The 22,900-nt window shown below is 36.2% G+C and overlaps 1 protein-coding gene across 3 annotated transcripts in view; it reads right to left on the bottom strand.

Annotated features, from left to right (window-relative positions):
- CDK19 (cyclin dependent kinase 19) overlaps positions 1-22,900 on the bottom strand; it is a 119,912-nt gene that overhangs the window by 51,636 nt on the left and 45,376 nt on the right. For all 3 annotated transcript variants that reach the window (XM_085056165.1, XM_085056163.1, XM_085056164.1), the window contains one exon: positions 12,205-12,345. In XM_085056165.1, the coding sequence (XP_084912291.1) occupies positions 12,205-12,345 (141 nt within the window). The remainder of the gene's footprint in view (positions 1-12,204; positions 12,346-22,900) is intronic.

Raw genomic sequence — 22,900 nt, 5'->3', positions numbered from 1 at the left:
GACAGTTCTCCCACATAAAGATAGTAATGGAAGCTAAAACCCAAAAGGGATAAGGAAAGAAGATTTGGTACGTATAATGTTGAGTGGGGAAACACAGAAAAGCTGTTTCGGGAGACAAAAGCCTTAGAAAAGTCAGTCTCAACATCTTTTCTGAGGCAGAACCACTCCAGTAAGGAGCATTACCGAATTCAGAATCTAGAGACTAAGTTTTACTGAGTCTGTAAAGTTTTTGTATGAGCACAGTATTTTTAATGAGAACCTAAAACAAAGGCAAGTCACTCCACCTGGAATGTGTGAGCTTTTCCCACATGGGGGTCAAGTTATGAAACACAGCACTCTACCTGTACCAGCCCCAGCACTCAAAGTTATGAAGGCCAAAGGGAGGAGCGATAATTAAGATTGTGAAGATGAGATAGAGGAGTATTTCAGGAAAGTCAAAGCTGAGTCAAGGTTATATGAGTAATGTTAAAGAAGTGGCAAAAGGCAGATCAACAGATACGGAACGTGGGCAGAGGTGAAGGAAGTTGGAAGCAAATGAAAGATTTGTGTAAAGAAAAAAAACAGAAGAATAGTTGTAAAGAAGGTTCTACGTGCCAAAAACAAAATCTGAAGTAGTTCAGAACTAATTATAATATTTTTCCATTCAACAATTATTCCCTTTTAAAAAATGAAAAGCAACCTGCGTAGACATGCAACAGCTGTGAGATACTGCCAATTCCTGAGAAACATTCTGTGATTCACATCAAAAACATGAGCATGTTAAAGAGTGGCAGGTCAAGCTGCCCTAATTTTTTTAATTTTTCTTTTTTTAAATTAAACAACTCCAAACACATACTACACTTTATAAGTAAGACCCAACTGTCCTTGCTACAGCAAATTTGCCTCAGCTTACTAGATAAAATATCTGTGTTTTCAATGCTCAGGGTTTAGGATTTACCTCACTGTTGATGTTGCCAGTAAGTCTTTGGACATGCTTACAAAAATCAAGTGCTTACAATGCAAACAAACTCCCTGTGGAAATTCTTATTTTCTTTTTTTCAAACTGCATAAACAGGCTAGACACTCAAGTCCTGTTACTCAAAGCCATATTATGACTTTTGTAAGGTTTAGTGTATAACAAAATGCCTTTGAGAAAATCCCTAGCTTTCAGAACACAGCATCAGAGCACTTTATACTTCCTGTAACTCTGTTTCACGTTTTGCATAGTCTATGTTCATCAGCTGAAACTATTCTCTATAGTTGCAACATCGATTTTGAAAATAGTCACGTTACAACTTAGGACCAGGATTAAAGTCTAGGGAAGCTTTACTGGAGGCACTAATAACTTTAATACAAATTTAATGGCTGCAACATTCCTACTATTAAAAATCCCAAAGCTATCAACACATTTGACAACTTGAAATCTAATGTTAAAAAGATGAAAAGAGACAGTCACGCCTTCAATTCTGAACATTTTTTCTAAGACTGAAGCGCCGCTTGCATGCTGAAGACTAAACTAGATATGCACTGTAGGAGGACTGTACCCAAGAGGCTGAACTGTTCTACAAGCTCAGCATATGGGTACCAGTCAGAAAAACCCAATACCATACTCTCATTATTATACTGACATTTTAGTCACTCACATTTTAATTAAATAATTCTCAGAAACAATGTAAAGCACATGGAATTTAACAAAGTAGATATCCAGTCTTAATGACAGTAAATAAGACAATTTTATCTAACTCTCATTAAGGAGTAACATATCAAACAATTATGCATTTTCTGCAGAATAAAAACATGCAGGTGAACAGATACTACAGAGCACCTAATGCAGAGTAAATCCACACCCTAGACTACCTTGCTGTAACTTGTTCATGCAGTCATACCCTCTACATTAGTTTAAGGTTTTCAACTAAATTAAAACTACCAAAATACTAAAAAAGTGTTCCACATCATATGCACCAAGAAAAACAGCAGCCAAGTTTAAAATGTTGCTGCCTCTAGCAGTCCATGCTGTCTCAGCTGGAAATAATCACCCAGGCAGCAGATGGTTGGAGTGGATGGACTCCTCTGCTGTGCCACTCCAGCCCACTTTCAGCACCTCAAAGGTAAGTCAGCACTGTGGGCTGGGTCAGGCACGGTGGAGAAGCACCCTCACATCGACTGAATGGTGCCCAGCATCGCCCCCAGTGCCGCAGAGTGCAGGGCAGGGACACCACTGCCTTGCACTGGCACAGCTGAACTGAGCACAGACCACTTGCAGAATAGCCACAAAGGTACGTTTCAGACCACTCAGAAGAGCCACAAAACAAGTTTAACACAGTCTAGTTAATCTATTTCAACACTTGATGCAGACTTTGAGGGTCCCCATGTACACCACCTGTGAGAGTGAGGAAGAGAGATTAGCATCTAGTGTTTTTCCAATGAAGCAAAAAGTCCTTAAGTGAGCAGAACTGTGGGAACAGCACTTGAGCAAACTACAAGTTATAAAGGAACAGGAATATATACCCCTATAGAAAGGAGGAAAAAATATTACTAAAACTTCACATTGCAGAAGGGAAAAAAAAAATCTTGAAATAAACAAGAAAAAAGCTTGATTTAACATTTTTTCAAACTTAACAAACCACTTACAATATACACTCAGGTACCTTATGGTACATAGAAAAGATTACTTTTAGGTCCCCTAAAAGGTTTGCTGCTACTGCAAACCCTTCCCATCGTGCTACAGAAGCTGGCACCAGAGAAGAACAGCAGCTCCCCACCAGAGCAAGGAGACACACAGAGAAACAAGCTTCAAGTAAATCCTGCATCCCAGAAAAGAGCAGCAGCGAGCCAGCAATGGCATATGCATTTGCTGACAGTAAAATTACTAAGAAGCTACTGAAAATGTATTATCCACCTATAGCCAGAATGCAAAGCACACACCTTACCCAAAACCTAAATGGGTCTATGATTCTTTTGGTTTTAACTATCAGGAGTTCAAATTCATATTTACTTGATAAACAGTTTTAGGGCTAAGACTGGGATTCACACTCTGCATTTTAAGAAACAAACCTTTTAACATCTTATTTAAGAAATCTCATTTCAGCTGAGCTAGCAAATAGCTAATCATACTTGCAGCTTAACAGCCACAAAAGCATTAGAAGTCAAAACGAGATCATTAAAATGTAACCTACTGGAGTATGCACTTATTTCATACCTCTAACATGCATCATCCACAACTGTTACATCAAAAGTAACTACATGAAAGGCAAATCAAAGTAAAAATCTACAAGTGCATTTCATGGATTAACAAAAAAATGTAGAACAGAGGACACATTTGTGAAAAATCCTCTCTTTGGCAACAATTACAGTATAAGACAAAATGGCTTGAGTAGCTGAAATCCCCCAATTCCAAGAGGAATTTCAGGAATGCAAAATATTGTCTACAGAACTTTTTTTTTATATGAGTTATATTTGAGAATACCATCTACACAGAACATTACCATGCTAAAGTTTGGAATTTGTGCTCAATATTTAAACTAGCAAAACAAGCAGGCATAAAGTCCTACTACAACCTAACTTCATATTTATGTTATGTTATTTTTATGTTACCTGACTATTTTTTTCAGTTAGGTAAAAACAAACCAGAACTGGTAAACAGAAATAAACTAATAGAAAAACAACCACAGCCTTTGTTCAAAGATTATTAAACTAGCAGGAGCCAAAACATCACAGATGGAGGGCTAGCTTGGGGGTGGGAGAAAAAAGGTTGCAGGAAAATGTAAGTAATTCCAACATTAAGAACATTTTTCAGATGCTACCAGCTCACTTCAATAGAATAAAAATTTCCACACAGTTTTCAACCACTTTACACAGTAGCACAGAAGGGTTACTGAACTGCTGGGAAGTGCTATTACAAGCTACTCAAAGGAGTAGCTTCACCAGAAAGTGAATTGTGCTCTAACACCACTGAGGTGCTGATCAAGTGGAATACGAATTTGTCAAAATGCCTGTCATATACTCACATGGACTTTAACTTCCAGAGGGCAGGAAAACAACAGAGAAGTTTAAAAAATCCTTTTAGTACTGAGGTTTGGTATTCAGAAAATTGTGTGTGTTTAACACTGACTACTTGCACTATGACAAGCCTTTTTTGTCTTGAAATCTTTGCTGCTTCGCTGTTAAAATAGGTGACAGAATATTATAAATATTTTACCAGTGGTCCAGATATCCTGAAGGAACTGTTCCTGTATTAATTAAAATGTCTTGAAATTTTAATTCCAAGATAGTCTTATGTGAAATTCAGAAAAAAGATTACCATAATCCTCCCTAAAGATGAATCTGAAGACCTAATGCCCAGTTTCTAAGAGGATCACTTCACAGTCAGGTCACTTCACAGATTATGCGAAGTATTTCCTTTGTTTTTTTTAACTGACATAACTGTGGTTTTTGGTCTTAAGAGCTACCATAAGGCCAGTGATTTCTGAAACATTAGCCAGAAAGCAGGAAGCATGGAGGTTGGAGAAAACAGAGGCTCTGAGATAAGCCATCTGGGAAACACCAGCTGATCAGCCATTTTCTGCAGCAGAGCCAGTTTCCTTGACAAAGTTCACACATAGTAAAATGAGAAATAAACGAAGATTCTTTGCTACTTACTGCAGCTTCCTGGATCACTAATCAAAGATACTTAATTTAAATGCAAGACAATCTGCAATGTTACTGCAACTGCTTAGTAGAGCAGCAAAAACTACAGCATGTTTGCAAATGAGGAGAAATGCACATGAGAAAGCGCAAGATGGCAAGCAACATGGAGAAAAAAATGCCTTTTTTCATTTTGTTCTTGACTATATGCTGGTACATTAGTTGTACTCACTGTTTCTACCATACTTTTCTTAATCTTCATTAATTTCTATTACTATAAAACAACATGGTGCCAACCTCTGTAGCCTTACTCAGAAAAGGTAATGAGCCCAAACAGAAATAATCCCATAGATGCACTTACAGTCAAACAAATGACCCAAAGGATACTTTGTCCAACAGAAAAAAAGGTAGTAACACTTTTACAAAAGAAAAACTTCTAAAAGCAGCTTCTAAACTTTGTATTTTGACTTAGAAGGCAAAACTCAGTTTGCTCACTCCAAATGGTCTGCTGCACCAGTAACCTTAAATACATCATGTATCTACTGGAAACCTCCTTATAGCAGATGATACTTAAACTGGGCTACTCGAAAAGATGACTTTCAATCTGTTTATTCTGTATAAGGGAAAAAAAACCAAATAAATTCTAGAAATATTTTAATACTTTTGCTTCCTTGTTGCCCTTTTTCCATCTCAGGAAAAGAGATAAGAAGTTCACAGGCCATATGTCATATGTTGACTTAAGCAGCAAAACACAGCCAAAAGAACATTAAACCAGTCCTTTTGTTTCTTCTGACTCATCTGAATTTATATCCAGTCAGGGTTTTATGAGCATAAGCTTGTTTCAGAACCTGAGGTAAAGCATTTCTCTTTAACTGTAATTATTTTTATTAGTAAAAATTAATCTACAAACATCTTAATACTCTTGCCACAAACCAAAAGGTATGCATTAGTCAGCCATGGAAAAATTGCTGTTTCCATGTACACAACAGAGGTAACAGTCTGCACGTCTTCACATACCTTTTTAAATCACGTGAAGATTAGTTTTTATAACTGAAGGACAAAAGCAAAGATCTGAGTAATGAGAAATGCACCATTTCTAATAGGTGTCCCCAGTTTATGCTTAATAATTAAAAAAAATAAAAACATATGCTGATAAAACTCAGTTTGTTAATCAGCAAGTAAAATTTCTGGTTCATTTATCTCGACGTATGTATTCATACAGAAACATGTACAAGCACCTTCATACTGTTCTTCCTTAGCAATAAATAAAGTTTATCTTCTCTTTAACCAGATATAAAAGAGGAAAAATATGTTGACTTTTCAGTTAGTAAATTTAAATCACTGTCTGAAGTCAGCAATGGAGTTTAATTTTTTGAAATACATAGGTTTAGCTTGCACTTCCTTTCTTTTGGGAAATCTGCAAGCTGAGTATGATCATTCATATGGGTTCTCTGACACTGTGGAAAGTGTCCTCCATCCCAAAGAGACCATGCAGATAGAATAATAAATTATTAGGAGGCCCAAACCCATACACAGCTTGGGAAAAATGCGAGTCAGGAGGGCATGTCCATACATATTCCTGCATCTTTCCCATGCATGCACACACACGATGACACAGAATGGTGGGGATGACAATTACAGTGGGTTTTAAAAGTTTAATGAAACTGGTAGACAGGTTGACTCGATTTTTATTTATAGGAGTCATGTGCATGCTCAAATGGGTGCAATAGGGCCAAGAAGCTTTTCAAGCCAGTACCAAATTACTGGCAGAAGGCAGGAACCAACAGTTCTACATTCCTACACAGCAGCTGCTTGTCAAGAGAGGGATGCATGAACCTGTACCTACATTTACTTTTGCTATCAGCACATAAAAATCCCACTTTAGAATTGCTAGTAAAAGGGGAGTTTCCCACACTCATCTATTTACATTTCATTTTTCAAACCAACAGTGTGCTTGCATAGCAAAATGCAAACAGGAAATTTAAAAGCCACTTCAGTTTTGCTGCTTTTTAGGTAATTTTTCCAATCATTTACTGGAAAATCTTGGGAGGGCACAGGGAGGAAGTGGGGAAGTAGTTAAGTACTATAAACTAGTAATAATAAGCATTTATTTATCAAAGGCTTTGAAATCAAAGCATGAAAACAGAAGCAAAAAGTATGCATCCATGAGTTAAGTTTTCAGGTGCCTTCATACAACGTGCAATTATTTTTATTTTTAGAAGAGCATTAAACAGCAAAAATAAGTTACCTACATAAGCCATACCATACTATAGTGATTTCACAGCACATAAAGCAGTGAGCTACAAAATAGACCCATAAATAGGTAACAGATTGGGAAACAGAGGCAAAGACAAGTGAGTTGTGTAATGTGAGAGCAAACTTTTAGAGCAGAGTCCAGGTATAGGTCCATGGTAAGAGATTCCACATTTACATACCATCTAGAAAAGGATGACTATGAGAGAATGACATGGTGTTTTCCCTAAACTAAAAGTCAATAAGTCAACCAAAAACCTGAAAACTGTTTGAGCTTTAATAAATTTAATATAACTGAATTACCGGAAATTTACTAAAATAATATAGAAACATTGTGATGGGTTATTTAAAATACTTATTCTGAATAAATAAAAAAAAATTTTAAGAAACCCCACAAATTGCCAGGTTAGAGAATGAAAAATTAATTAGTTCAATCATTTCTGAATAGGCTGTGCTTTTGAAGTTGCGGAGTCCCACAGAAAACCATCTCTCTGACCCCTTCAGTTTAAACTTTCCCTTTCTCCTTTACTTCTGACAGGAGAAAACCCAGGTTCCAGATGGCTGCAGTTTCCAGAAAACCCTGAGAGACAACAGCGACTGCATTGTCCACTCCACACAATTCCATAAGAGATGCAGAGCAGGAGGACTGGAAAAGACAGCTTGCCCTAAGTGCAATCACAGTCAGCCAGAGCAAGACACTACACTGGCATCTCTTGGCTCTGCTCAAGATTTACCCTTGGAAAGATACTAGGCTTACTGTTACTACACCACCTGGGTATAAAAAAGCTGGAGGTGGGAAACCAGTAGCAAAGTCTTTACCATAGCTGGATTTCTCCTCCCTCTCCATAGTGAAATTGGAGTGAAAAGGTTTATTTGGAGAGAAAGGGTTACATTGAGAAAACCCCACATGGACATAGATACTCCCAGATTATTGTTTATATAATAAAAACACTTAAGAAACTTGGCTCATTTTTCAAAGTTACTTTATATGGCCATCACAACAAGCAACTTTTCTAACTCAGGATGCTTGGAGCAACCATTTTAAATAGTCCTGGGTAGCAGAGGGGAAGAAAACTGGATTTCTCTGGTGAGTTTGATTTTCAACGTTCATTTTTCAACCAGTAGTTTTAATATCGTTAAGCAGTATTCTAAAGAAATGCCCAAGGACATAAGTGGAATCTTAAATTAATTTCTCAATATGGATTTTGTATACTTCAAATATCCCATAGATAATACCTCCCTTCAGGAAAATACATTCTGTTACAAATAGAAATTGCTTTTATCAAGTTCTAAAGGATATGGTCCCTACCTGCTTTTGACCTTAAGCAACTAATCTACAGAGGGATTATTAGCACAAGAAAGTGCCCAAATCCTTTCAACTGCTAACATGGACACTGTAAACACTATATGGAAGATCTCATTTTTTTGACACCCCAGCAAAGTAAGACCATAATCTAAACATTTCACTTCTAGGGAAGAGGGAACAAAGATCTTAGAACACTCTGAAATAGTGTACTTCAAGTGCTGCATCTTCTAACTTGCTCTTAACTCAAGATATGGAGAACTGGTTGGATCCCATTCTAGTGGACAGCCACACTACATATAGAGTATTTAAAAAAGCCAAGAGCTTAGTATTCAAAGGCTTTTTCTCTAACATCTAACTATTAATCTCTTGTTCATAACAAAATACTCCAGAAGCTAGCAGAGCCAGCAAATCCTTCCTCCTCTTTTGCACAGCTTTCAGGAATGCTGTCATGTTGAAAAGGCAAAATCATCATGGTCCAATGACATGCAATTTAACAAGTCCCACTCAAAAGAGGCTGACAGGAGAACAAATGTATAGATTTTCACAGACTTAGGTCAACTTCAAGGTGTATCAACTGGCACAATGCTATTCAAAGAAAACAGTAATCTAGTGCTCCTGTGCCACAGTCTACTATACTTGTTTGAATCTTGCCATAAAGGCTGAATGTTTAACTGACAGAAATGAATAGCTTAGCCAAAAAAATATACTTAAACAGTCACTTAGCACATTTCAGCTACCCTCAGGATCCAAAAGCCAGACACAAAATAACCTGAATACTACAAAATTTGAAAGATACACTGCACTAAATTAGTTTCCATTGTCTAGAAGTATGAGTGCAAGTCTATTTGGTGTTTGCCTCATTTTGAGCACCTTCCTAAAGCTGGACCTGTGTTGGCAGTCTTAAGCCACTGTAAGACTTGCATCATGAAGTTATACTGATTTAATCCTTTAAGAACACTTGCACTCCCTTTTAAGAATCAAAATAGTGCATTTTAACAATAAAATAACTGGATCTAATGACAGGTGATGCTAGAAAGGCCTGTTGAGCTTTCTGCCACCACCTCCTGCCTCACTGAGGCTGCCTCTATGCCAGCTCCTGCACCCCCAGGTAAGCTCCCAGTGAGATCCCTCCGGGAGTTAACCCTGCAGAAAACAAGCTCTGCAGGTGGAAAGTGAACTCTTTCTGTGTGTTAACTCCGTGAATGAGCTCACCATGAGTCAGGCAAGTGTCCCCTGCCAGGCCATTAACATGGACGTCAATGCCCGGTGGCAGTGAAGAGGGGAACGAGACTGTCTCCCTGTGGTAACAGCCATCCATTAGCTCAGCCCATGGAAAGAACATGGATTTCAAGCCTGCAAGTTCACACTGTTCACCACTTTTATTACCCTGTCATGCACTTGCTGGCTACTGCTGATCTTAAAAATTATTTGACTAAAAATACCTTAGTAATTTTAAGGTTTTTAAGTAACTCATTTGGTATTCCATCTCCTTTAAAAACCTCTTTGATTTAAGGCAGTAGTAAATTAAGATTTAAACTATGTTCTTCAAATACTTCTAAGCAAATACCTAACCTCACAGGTTTCTGTTTTCTCACAACAACATTTGTTAAATAAATTACAGAGGTCATTTCCATGGCTCAGGAGAATTTGACTAATATTATGATAAATATTTTTGGAGAATCCAATTTTGGGCTTTTTTTTAAGCAATGAAATAAGCATAACATGACTTTTATGGATGTTACCATACTTGGTCAACATCCAAATACAGGTTAAAAATAGCAAGAACAGAGTTATATTAAACCAAGAAAGTACAAGGTGTTTTGATGCAAAATTTGGTTTACATAATATAGAAAAATACTTCTTCCAGCAGAGGTAAATTAAAACAGCTAAAACACCAGAAAAACTGCTCCCCATCTTAAGGCATTGAGGAGCTGATATTTATATATTAGGCAAGAAACTGATTCCATTGGAACCGTGCCTATGGTATCATAGTTAGTAGCAAAAAGTCACAAGTATAAGAACACAAATAAATATTACAGAAAAATAAAAATTTTTGGTTAATTGAGGATTTCAGTTAGTTACTAAATTACTATATTAACCTCTAATTTCAAGTGCAGACACAAGGACACATCCAGAATAACATTAGTTTCTCCTTACCGTGCTCAAAATGTAACTATTTGACATACCTGAATTCTTCACAATCCCAGAAAAATTTTTTAAAAGGCAAAGGATTCTGATTACACCTTTAAATCACTAGTGTATCAAAGCAATTTTTGAAATGGTTTCCTTTCTTACTGAGGCATCCTGGAATCCATCAGTTTACATTTATTTGTAGACCAAGAACTCACTAAGACTTCACAAATATCTGCTCTTCTCCCTTCTGAATTATGCCAACATCATTCAAGCACTATCATTCCAGAACCACAACATATAGTCATCTTGTTCACAACAGCAACTATCATCTCCCAAAATTCCAAAAGAAGAGACAAAAAATATTAGACAACAGCTTTGCTGCAACTCATCAGGAACAGATAACTGTAAAGTAGCAGCACTAGTCATGCAAAACACTTGGTGCTGCAGGCTAGAAATTACAACACCAGCGAGAAAATTCTCAAGGGTATTTTTTTGTTATTATCTTAGATACCATCTTGTATTTCCTATCAAAAAAATGAGTTCATGTATGGCATTTGAGTGTATATATAATTAACAGTTCCATGAACACATACATTTCCCTTAAAAAGAGCTGGATATAGACTTTTCAGGTGTTTCTTTCTCAAGTTGTATCTGATTACATCTGAGCACTCTGCCAAAGCAGCAGCTGTCTCTTTAGGAAAGTAATAATTGTAACATGAAAATCAGAGTTGTACATGCTTCCTGTTTTTGATCATGGCTACTATTCCAAAGGTAAACCACACCCCACACCCCTCCCCAAATATACTAACATCTGGAATTTAACAGAAAAACCAACAATAAACAATCAAGGAACGAAGTAAAAAAATTATCCACAATGAAATCTGAAACCCATTCTGGCCACTGTTGTTACATATTAAGACAAAATTTAAATAAAGTTTAGCTCAGAAGATGTCTGTGACTTGTATGCCAAGCGTGTCTTAAATTATTCTTAACTACTAAAAAAAAATTTGCTCTACATCCAAAAATTAATCAAAGCCCCTATTTACTATTAAAACTCTAAACCAATATATGTCTCACAAAACTAAGTTTCTCACAAAACTAAGTTTCTCACAAAACTAAGGACATGCAGCCCTATTTTGACATACTGGGACAACTATGAAAAATAACCAAATAAAAGCAGTGGCTTTATACACAGATTACACTACCATACGTACAAGTGCTGTTTGGCATATTAACCATCACATGGTTTGTCTCATGCCAAATATTCTAGTTACAATGCAAGCGGCAGCATACCCGTATTAGTAATCTTTTCGTAAACCATGGTAGCACTTCACCTAATTATGAGGAGCAATGGAAAATTTTAAAGGGATAAGGGGAACTAAGACAAGGCAACTGGCTGCCCTTGTAATCTGCAATCAACTTCAAGAGCTACTTCAGGTCATGAGAAATTTCAAGATGATAACTCTTTTATAGTTTTCTTCCCACGGTCAGAAAAAATAACACATGGAAAAGAAATACTCCATGAAAAAAGCTTGCACATAAGCCAAACAATGTGAAAGGGTATCAATCACTTTCCTATTTAGATGCCTTTTCAAAGTCATGCAAAACATTATAAGAATGTTATATGTTCAACCAACATATATCAGCTGTCTCACGTAGTGTTTTCAGATATTGATATCTGCAATCCTTTTACCGGATCTGGCATCATTGTCCGAGCTCAGATGACTCAGATAAAAACAATGTGAAAGCATGGTTTGTTTTCATGTTTAAAGTCTCAACTGGTCTCCTGCAACAATAACAGGAAGAGCTGTAGGGATCGATACGCAAGATTACTAACGGGGGCTTTTCTTGTCCTACCCAACAACATGCGCATGGAACTTTCTTAACCAGGTATCACACACCACACTTACCAGATCTCTGTGAAGCACCCAGTTTGCATGGAGGTAATGGATTCCATCAAGGATCTGGTAGAGTAGGGATTTAACCATAGATCTTGGCAACTGCATGGGCTTTTTATTTGCTTTTGAGGCACGATGAAACTTGATAATATGCTAGAAATAAAACAAGTAGAAACACAAAGAAAGTTAGGTGATAGATAGGTGAGAAGGTTAGGTGTTTTGGGGTATTTTAACCAGTAACACTAAATAATGGAATGAAATACAAAGTTTGTTGAACTTTGCAATTAAAGTAATAGTGATGCACTCACAATTTTCTTAAATTGTTTTTATTCTCTGAGTTGCTTCAAAAAACAGCTGTCAAGTTTTTGTGAACATCTAGCTACTGGCTACTCACCTTCAGTAAAGGGTCTTAGACATTCTCCTCCCTCCCTCCTCACCATATGGCATCCTCTTACCCTCAGCAGCTAGAGCAGAACCTTTCAAACCAGAAGTATCTACCAGTAGAAGGACCACACTCTATGCTTTCACACTTTCCCTCCTTCTCTCCAAAAACACTCAGGATAGAGTACTTGCAAGTACTATTCTCCCCCCTAAATCAGAATCCCAGTAGACAGAGATTAAATAAATATTTCAATACATATTTGAAGGGGGAGAACGTGTAACTCCAAAAAACCCACACTACAACATTTGGGTGAGATAATGTTCAAACATATAAAAATTGTTATCTTCCCGCTTGCAAGTTTTGGCTGCAAACTTCATTGATGATGATAAGCTGGCGGCTCTTGGATTACAAAAGTCAGTTAGCCCACTAGAGTACAAATACCACTTGAAAACATGGAATGCAGGAAAGGACCTCCATATTAGTAAAAGGAAGAAAAAAAGATCACTGAAATAGTAATTAACTAATTAACTGTAAGATCATTGTGGAGATGATGGGTTAGGTTTGCTACACTGTACAAGAAAGAAACTGGAATTAGGTCATTCTACTTTTTCAATCCTCAGATAATGAAGGGTTATGCAATGCACAAACCCAGTCTTAATATATGGTCATTCAGTAAACAACTAAATACATTCAAACAGATGGGGAAAAAAAATCTCCTTTTTGAAGGCAATTCAATGAAGCACCTCAAATAACAAAATAGTTTTCAATTATCTATCTTTTAAAAGATGGTAATAATAAAGGCAGTTTGGATTTTTAATGAAAACAATACAAAATGCTAGAGTAGGACTATTGATTATCCAATTCTTTAAATAGGATTTGTCTAATTCAAGATCTTCCCCCTTCCCAGGTTAAAGAGATAGCCAATGGCTGTGCTTTCACCAGACCACTACTCCCTCCTCCTCCATTCCCACTCCCCACTGAATTTGTTACTCCTGCTCCCAGTGAAATGGTAATGAGTTCATGTTTGCTCATAGTAACTGCTATCTCTGGCTGTCACCAGTACTTTAGCCACTGTCAAACTGTACTTTGCAAAAGTGTAAACTGTTTAAACTGTGTAAATTGTTTAAAGAGAAATAAGAAAGGCAGAAAACCCCAAATAAATTAAAATAGTCTCCTTACTCCCTATAAACAATGCTCCCACAGAGTCTTCCACTACTAATTGTGCAGTACTTATGGCTGTGTATTAAAAAACAGTAGAAATTTACAGGATTGTCAGTTTTGATTATACTAATGAGGATTAGTAAACAAGACAAGCTCTTAGTACCTGATTCTTTAGTTGTGCAATCACTCTGGAAACTGTAATTAAATGCTATAATGGATTATTTCCTTAGAAAATTTTTTTCTTGTGATGTCACAAGATTGTCTCCTATCTTCAACTAGGAGTCCCTAGTACCACACAACGCTCACCAGATAGTAACCTTTGTATGTAATTACACTATGATTTATAATGCAGTAATGATACCATAAATTCACAAATTAATATATTTATTAATACAAGAGATGAAAAAATAGAGGAGCACCAACAGACAAAGGTCATACGCAGAGACCCATAAATCCAGTCCTGCCCTTTTTCAAGGAGAATCTAATCACTAGAAGGGATTTCTATACCCATTTAAAAACTAAGTACCATCCACACAAAACATTAGTCCTTAGGCACAGAGAAAATGAAAGAGAATCTCATGAGACAGAATGGGATACAATTAACCACAGATGTATTGAGGAGGAACACATGTGGCTGTGCCTCTGTCCCTACCTCAGCTGCCCTAGTACCTCTGGAGGTTGGGAGTGAGACAGCACCAGGTTGATGCCATCAGATTTCTGTCCCTGCCCTCCCATGTGGCTCCCAGTTAGAAAGGCTACAGAAACAAGCTCCTTTCTTGAAAGGGTTATTGAATTGCAGCAGTGAATTAAAACTGATAGTTTTGCTCGAAGCAAGCAATATCACCACTGGGTAAAATCCAATTTCCTGCAAAAGCAAATAAAACCTGTTGTTGCCAGAGTACTCTAGAGAAGTTCATATCCCAAAGACCACAAATATCACAGTTTAGAGAACCAAACAAAAACTAAAAATATACTGCAGGGCCAAATACTATAGGGAACTGAAAAGACAGATTTGGCCCATGACAGTGGAATGAACTCACAGTGTTTGTGACCAAGACCCACACTAAAAAGTTTTCTAAAAAAAACTAGTTCACTCAATTTCTTGTAAGCAACTAGCCATATAAAGAGAGATTAACACATCTAACCAACACAAACCAGCAGTTTTAATGCCACTGTCAGTTTAAGAAATAGAAGAGTGAACAGGTGCTGTTGCTGAACATCATCTCTTCTATGGAGGCAGCAAGCCTAAACTCTCTCTTTTTTCTTTATATGTGCAGAAATATATCTATATGGCCCTACCACTGTTGTGGAAAATTATATCTGAAATTAAATAAGCAGAAAAATAGATAGGTAAGAGCATCAAACCAGGGACAAAAGTGGGACAAAAGTTTTGGTGATTCGGCAGATCAAGTATACAGTAAGCTTCAAAGCAAAGGATGCCACAGCAGTACAAAATGCTAAAGGAATTTTTTAACTTCAACAATTATGCTATCTTCAGCTATGGAAGGGAGATGTGCTTCTTCCATGTCGAAACACTTAACATATAAGAGTCCAAATCCAGGACCTCAGGTGTAGAAACGGGAGCAGGTACCAGCACAAACTAGGATGTTCTTTATACACAAGTGCAGTATGAAAGTGGAGGAGGCACTCTCTACTGGCTTCACTGCCTGAAGAGTCCCAAAGCACAGCTTCAAGTACAGCACATAACAGCCAGAACCTTAGACCTAATAAAGGTATGGAATAATTTACAAGAATTTCAGGAATTGTAGCCTGCATTTCCCATATAACTGACCTAACCACTAGGCTTCAAAACTACACTACACTCATTCAATAAATCTTTTTCCTGAATAGCACAGAATCAAGACTGTCCTGTGAGTTGAGAGTATAAATCAATACCCTGACAGGTATGAAGGACATTCTGCCCCTCTCTCTCTGGGATCCATGAGGTGCACGTGGACACTGCAGCTTCTAACCTTTAGGTATACTCAAGTTCTTTGCTGAATCTTACCCCTCATGGACAACCATTAAGAACAAAACATGAGGACTTCTACAACTGAGGCAAGTCAGAGGCATGTTTGTAATAAGACAACAAGCAGGGGGTCAAAAAGCTTCAGCATCCCGCACTGCAACTCCCTAAAGATAACTTAACTCATATATCCTGATAGATCACCTGGCCAAAAAAGCTGGAAAACACCCAGACTAATTCAGCAAAATTAATGAGGAAAGCCTTAATTGTCAGTCCACACTATAACAGTCACATGCTACAGAACAGAAATCCATCCAAATGTTATGCAGTCATAAATTCATTTTATTTAGTTCATTAGAACACTGCAAATGCAAGCTTTCTTATGATACCTCTAAAATCCTTCAAAATGAAGGAACACGTAACAAGAGGTAAACAAAAATCCAAGCAATATTCATATCTATTCAGCGAAAATAGCCAAGTCACTTTCACTCTCTGTGGATCTGTACTTCATATTCCTAAATCTTAAAAACATGCTACCACTGACTGGATTCCAAAAATGGTATGAGCCAATTAGCTATTCACTTTTAAATACAAAAATAATGTAAAAAATTTTCTATTGCTTATACATATTTTGTTTCCAATTTAAACCAGATAGTGACTTTGTAGAAATGGTTTTAAGTCTTTATTCTAAATTAAATTAATACTTCACCGAACAGCATTAAAGTACGTGTTCATTAGCAACCTAGAAAAGCAAGGAAGCTATAATTTTCTGCTTGCAATCTCTCAGACTATTGGTTTTACTTACTAACTGCTTATTCCCAATGTTCAATTTCAAAAAATGTAATAAAATTGCAAGGAAAATCAGACACTTTATTTCAGTAAGAGCATTTTAACTCCTGCAAAGGCAAGACCATACAAATGATAAAAAATGAAGATGAGAAACAGAGGTAGACATTTGGAAATAAAATTAAACAATACCCAATTTACGAGCTTGTCTGCCTTCTTCTATGTTACCTAGTGTGTTGAAATTGGTTTGAAAGTTGGCTGGTGAAGAATTATGCACATTTTTTAAATTCTCCACCATAAACAAAGCAAACATAATGCATAACAACACAGAGCAAATTCAAATCCCTAGTATTTACCCAGCAGTTAAATGAGCATTCAAAAAGATCCTAATTTTAGTCTGCTTCCAAGTCTGTCTGTGTTTGTGTCATCCCGTTCCCAATTCCAAGAACTGCTGTTCAGTTTTACAGAGGTTAAAACAAGCAAACAAACAAGTCAGACCTGGAAATTTTCACAGAAGTAGGAAGCCAGCTAACAAAGGGATTTTATACAACTAAATGAAGTTCCAGTGTGAGCACCCACCTCAACATAAATGAGGTAATCCACAGAACCCAAGACACAAGCCCCTAGAAAACTCAACTGCTTGAGCTCTGCTTAAGGTATTGCTTGCTGAAAATTACATACATCTCCATCAAACTGAAATGCCATCATGCCAACACAGATGCCTCTCCCTGCTGAAGCAAACTGCTTGCTCCCACACTTTAGCAAAAACCCAGCATTGTATCCAATCCCTAATCCAGCCTTTGAGAATAAAACAGAATTATGTCAATGTGCCAGTAAAAAGTAAAGTTACATTTTAATATTAAATCGAGGGAAGCCTGGATACATGTTAAGTATGTACCAAGGCCAAGAGGAAGATTCATATTATATGGCTTCCAGTCTCATTTTAAACACAAAATTACTTCAAAATACTATATTTACTTTAAATGTAAAGCATTTTAAAAGGCTATGGAAAAACAAATCAAAATCTTAAGGTGGTATACAAACTAACTGTGCACTGTTTCCGTGATTTTCAAAAACGGAAAGCAGAGACCCAATGAGCCCAAGTAACATTTGTTTGCTGCCCCAAAAATAAATCATAGTTCCATATGCCTATACTTACGACTCATTTCAGACACCAAAGTCATAGAAACTATGAAAAGTTTGGCAATTTACTTACCAAAAGTAAAATAAAATAAAATCAAAACAGAAGTGGGTAGAAGTCCCTCTAGAGTGATCACTTTAGTTCCCAATTTTGGAAATGTCACAGCAATGAACATAAACTGTCCTTCAAAAGAGGAAAGGGGGAAAAAGCACGCTTGTTCCCTCTAAATGAGGCCAGTGAATGGCTATCATCAAGTATCTTCTTTAAAATGTCATTAACCAAACTGCCTAATGAAAGACCCTATTACAAGTGACAAGTGGTCAACATTTTAAGTAACAGGAAAAGGAGCTTTAATATGCCAACTTTTGCTAATGCTAGCTTGTTTTAAATATCTAAGCTTTGAAAAACAGAGCAGGCATAAAAAGATACCATATAATTTTCCTCGGTTTTGCTGGGGTCTTTCTAGGTCTTTTAAATATCTTTCAGCCCTAAATGTCAAAATAACTTTATGCAATGTTAATAAAAATCATCAGAACTTAGCTACCCTTTCAGTACACATATAAATGAAACACACAGTACTCACAGCACTCTGTTCACCTGAGTTTTTCATACATTTTATGCTTTTGCACCCTTGCCTTTGTTTCAAGGCCTGCTCCTACCTGTTGTTTCCTCCAATTCTCACTCTCTGTGGTGTGGAAATTGAGTCCACATAAACTGCCCTCAAATTCATACAAGTCTGGCAGAAAAAGCAAGTGTATGTTCTGAGAATATGACAAACAGCTATTGGCAAGGAATGGCAATGCACTCTGCAAGAAATTCAGCCATCACTTTGATGGTCAAAAAAACCTCATCTATTTCACTGGGAAGGAATCAATCATGCCATAAAGAATGCCAGCCCATTCCCTTCTGACTCAACAAATCTTATACTCTTCTTCCAGCCAGCAGAACCCTTTATTGGTAAATATGCATACAAGAGAGAAGGCTGCATGAAGAATCATCTAGCAGAGAAGGACTGAAATACAACAAAAGTGTAGACATGACTTTAGAAAATCAAAAGATAAAAAAAAATAAAACTGTTACACTGAGAAAAGGATTTTTATGTATATAATGATATTTGTCATCAACTAGTATCTGAATTATCTTCATGATTAAGAAGTAAACTGAAGCCTTTGGAAGAAAGAATTCTAACTGATTAGACTATATTTAAGAAATATGTTGAAACCCAGCTTTTAGACAATTTTCATGCGATTAAACAAATATGCAGTTTTATTACACATATCGGTATGCAACCATCTCTCAATTTCATTTATAATGAAAGATTACTCAAAATGTTGTTAGCTGAAATTAAGTATATTAATTTGTAGACTGAGAGTGTGAACTAGTCTTGTGAAATTCACATGTAGGAAGAGTATTTTCTCCTTTCCATTATTTGATGACTATTTTTAGGTACACATGACTATGCTAATAATCTCTACCCTACATTTTTTAAAAGCAGAATATATACATAAAAATTATTTCCTGTAAAACAAAGTCAGCCTGCCCATATATTTTTATTATTATCAACAATAATCCCAACATTAATTTTACTCCACATTTCTCAGTAGCAATTCGCTGTTAAGCATTTAGTTGTTAGAGATCACTGGAATATACTAATAAGAGAGAAATATTCAACCAAACCTAAAAAATACACATATTAACCGGTCTTGGATAGTGAATGTATCATGACATTCAATATTATCATATCATAGTTAATTATTTATGTATTTACTCAATAAGAACCAACATTTTTTATTGTTATAAAACACACTCAACACATTTTACTGTGAAAAAAATGTCTCTCTCTTTTAGAATGAGATCAAGCCCATTCAGAAGCTTCTTATTTAAGTTACCACATGTATTTCCAGAAAAGAGGATCCTAAAGATTTGACATTATACACCCATACTAAATGAGTCTGAGAATCAACTCTATACCATAACCAGGAATGGCAGATAATCTATCAATACAGAGAGTCAAAAAAAAAGTATAACAAAAAATGTTGCTTCAAATCAAAAATCCTGCCTAAAGTATAGAGATTATGAAATTGAAGACATTGAATGGGTGCTTATCTGTGGTACTAAAAATACGCGCTTTAGAAAATACTTTCAATACTAAAAATCTGGTGTAAAAGGGAACAAAAGAGAAGTTCTAAATATTATAACCTCTACAGTGGCTAAAAGTAACTAGACTGACAAACAATTCACCTCTGGAACAGATATCATTTGTATCAAACTTTTCTTAAAGTCCATTTAAGTAATCATCATGCATTTAAAGCATTTGATATAAATTTGACTTATGTCTTAAAATGCAGTAGCTTTACGCAGGAAGTTCTGGACAGCAGTATACTATCTAGAAGTATAAGACTAAGGCAAAATAAGAACATTGATATAAGTGCAATACAAAAAGAAGTTATTCCTTAGTGATAAAACAGCAAAAATTTTGGCATTTAAAACAAACTTTATTTTTAAAGGTTAACCCTACAGCCTGAGAACTTTACCAGTCCCTTTGACAAACAGCCAAGATGACACTGTATACTACACTAAGAATTTTGGTAATCAAAGGAAACTAGTTATAAATCAATTTGTCAAAAGAATTCCTATTTTCTTAGATGTTATCTGTGGTAATCTCATGGCTTTGCACTGCTTTGTACAATGTAACTTGAGAGATAAGGAAAGAAAGTATCTTTGAGAGGCTTAGTTATTTAAACTGATAACTATGTTTGTAGTCACAGACAACATAATCAGTGTTCACCAATACCTGTCTAAAGCAGTTCAAATTAGCACAGCTTCTACATTCTTTGGTAATGGTATCAGCAGAAATTACAGAAAATTATTAAGTATGCGCATAGAATTTCATATCTGAGCAGTTTCATCCTTGGGAATTAAATGCAAAGTGAAAAAAAAAAAGTTCTTGCTCACCACACAAGAACTTTTTAATAAGTTTAATTAGCACCAACCCTTTAGAACAGGACTTTTTCTTCAGTATTAGAAAATTAACAGAATAAGATAGCATCTAATATAGTTTATTCATCTCTTGCCAAATGTTTCCAGTACAGAAGCTGAAAAATATAATGATTTTAATTAATCTAATGATTGAATGTGATGAGCATTTATTCTTCTCATTGAAGCCAATAGGAGACACTAAAGCTGGGCAGCTTTGAACAGAAGGACAGTTTCCATACTTACAGATTTTGGCAAGAAACTCTAAGCTACCTAATTTGAAAACTTTGGTCTCTGGAAACCTACATCTCTCTAGTGACAGCACACCTTCAATTCCAAAACTTAAATCCTTATAAACTGATATATACATGATGAATAGACTTATTTTGGCTTTATGTAGTGCTGGGGAAGCACATGGTGCTAAGCAATAAAAAAAAAAGGGGCTAAACCCCTACTACAATTTCTACCCCAAAGAGTTGAAAGGGCACAAGCTGTAAAGCACAGGAAATGCAAAACACAACACAACACAGACAGAATGACAAGTGGTTGGTATTACTGAAATGCGTTACAAAATAAGTGGATTTTCAGGAGTTTTTTGAAGGAGGATAGTGAAGGATCTTTACGTACGTTAATTGGGAGGCTGTTCCATGTGTAGGAGGCAGCGTGGAAAAAGACACAAAGTTGGGAGTGAGCAAAACAGACAAAAGGGGAATTAAGAGCGATGCTTGGGAAGTGCTGACGGTAAAGGAAATGAGGACCAAGGTTAAGCCAGAACCAAGAGTGCCTTGAACATGGCCAACTTTATGCACGGGAGGAAAAAAATCCTGGCAAAGGCTTAAGAAGCAAGGAAATATGGGCAATCATACAGGAAAGGAGAAATGATTTGTGTAGCATGTCCCATAGAAAAAAAGAAAAAACATAAGAGAGAGTTAGGAAGTGGGAGACCAGTTCATATCAAGTACCTCATTGCAACAAACATTTCAGTCTTAAATAATAGAAAATAATTAACTTCACTAAGATTATATCCAATACCCAGCCATATGTGAGAAGTGGCAAGAACATCAAATTGCAGTGATTCTTCATCTAAAGCTGTTAAATCATATGAAAAACCACTATGTAGTGTAAAAACCACACACCTAAAGTAAAATCTAATGGAAAAGGTTAGGAAAAAAAGTGTTTAAAACACGTGGCAATAAATGTAGCAGTAAAATGTGTTTGTTGTGACTGTTCCATAAAATGGGTAAACTCATTTAATGCACAAATAAATTTTGTCATACAGAGGTTTAGCTGATGCATTTCTCTTCATCATCACTGCCACCACTTATACGAAATACACAAACTTCAGTGTCCACTGAACTCTGATGAAGAAAACTTTCAAAATACAAAGCTGCCAGCTGATAAGAGAAAAAAAATTAAATATCTTTTGAGCTTTTGAAGGGGAATAAATTACCATGACTTTACTTGTTCTGAGCCAAAAGTGTATTTTTGAATGGTCTACTTTCCTTTTGATTAAAATTTTGTGCCATTTACAAGCTCAAGAGCAAAGTATGAAGAAATTGAGTAATTTGTCACTGACATCTGTAATAGCAACATCTATATTACTGAAGCTTTCAAAACTAAAACTGGGATTTATATTACCACTTCCATTCCTTACAGTATTTTCAAAGGAATCACAAACATTTCAACTACACTTAGTAAGTGTTGGATCTCTCTCAGGTTTCAACACAAATCCAGATCCAAGCAACTCACATTTATCAATAGATGTGGAGCTTGAATATTTGCATCTGAGTTCAGATCACAACGCCATTGATGTCCACCTCTACAACAGGCTAAAGCAAATCATACCATATTTCGCTGGAAACTTAAAAACAGACATCTAAGTCTCTACTCCTCTTCCATGTAATGACAGTCTATCAATAGGCCCAATTAGCTTACTTATTTGTTATTTCATTTCCACTCATACTGTCACAAACTCTCTACTTAGGATATAGATGATTGAATGTTGGTCACTTGCAGTGTACCTCAGTCAGAGGACCCATCAAAGCAGTCCTTCTCCTTTTTTTATTTTGTGTGTGTGCATGTGCAAAATGTGAAGGGAAAAGTAATAAATACATTTCCAAATACTGTTTTAGAAGATCTCAATTTAGGAATGCTTTCTTTAAACCCAACTAAATCTTGCAGGAAAATCCTTTCACTTCAAAACCCAATCTGACTTAAAAAAATTCTACATAGTCTTTGGTAGGCTTTAAAGTGCAAAAGTAATAGGATGTCAGTTAGACCCTTAATTACAGAGTAA

This window comes from Lichenostomus cassidix, chromosome 3, assembly GCF_008360975.1.
Source record: "Lichenostomus cassidix isolate B80296 chromosome 3, HeHo_3.0, whole genome shotgun sequence".
NCBI classification, from domain to species: Eukaryota; Metazoa; Chordata; class Aves; order Passeriformes; family Meliphagidae; genus Lichenostomus; species Lichenostomus cassidix.
Note: the sequence above shows the minus strand (reverse complement) of the source record. Positions and strands in the feature narration are given on the sequence as shown.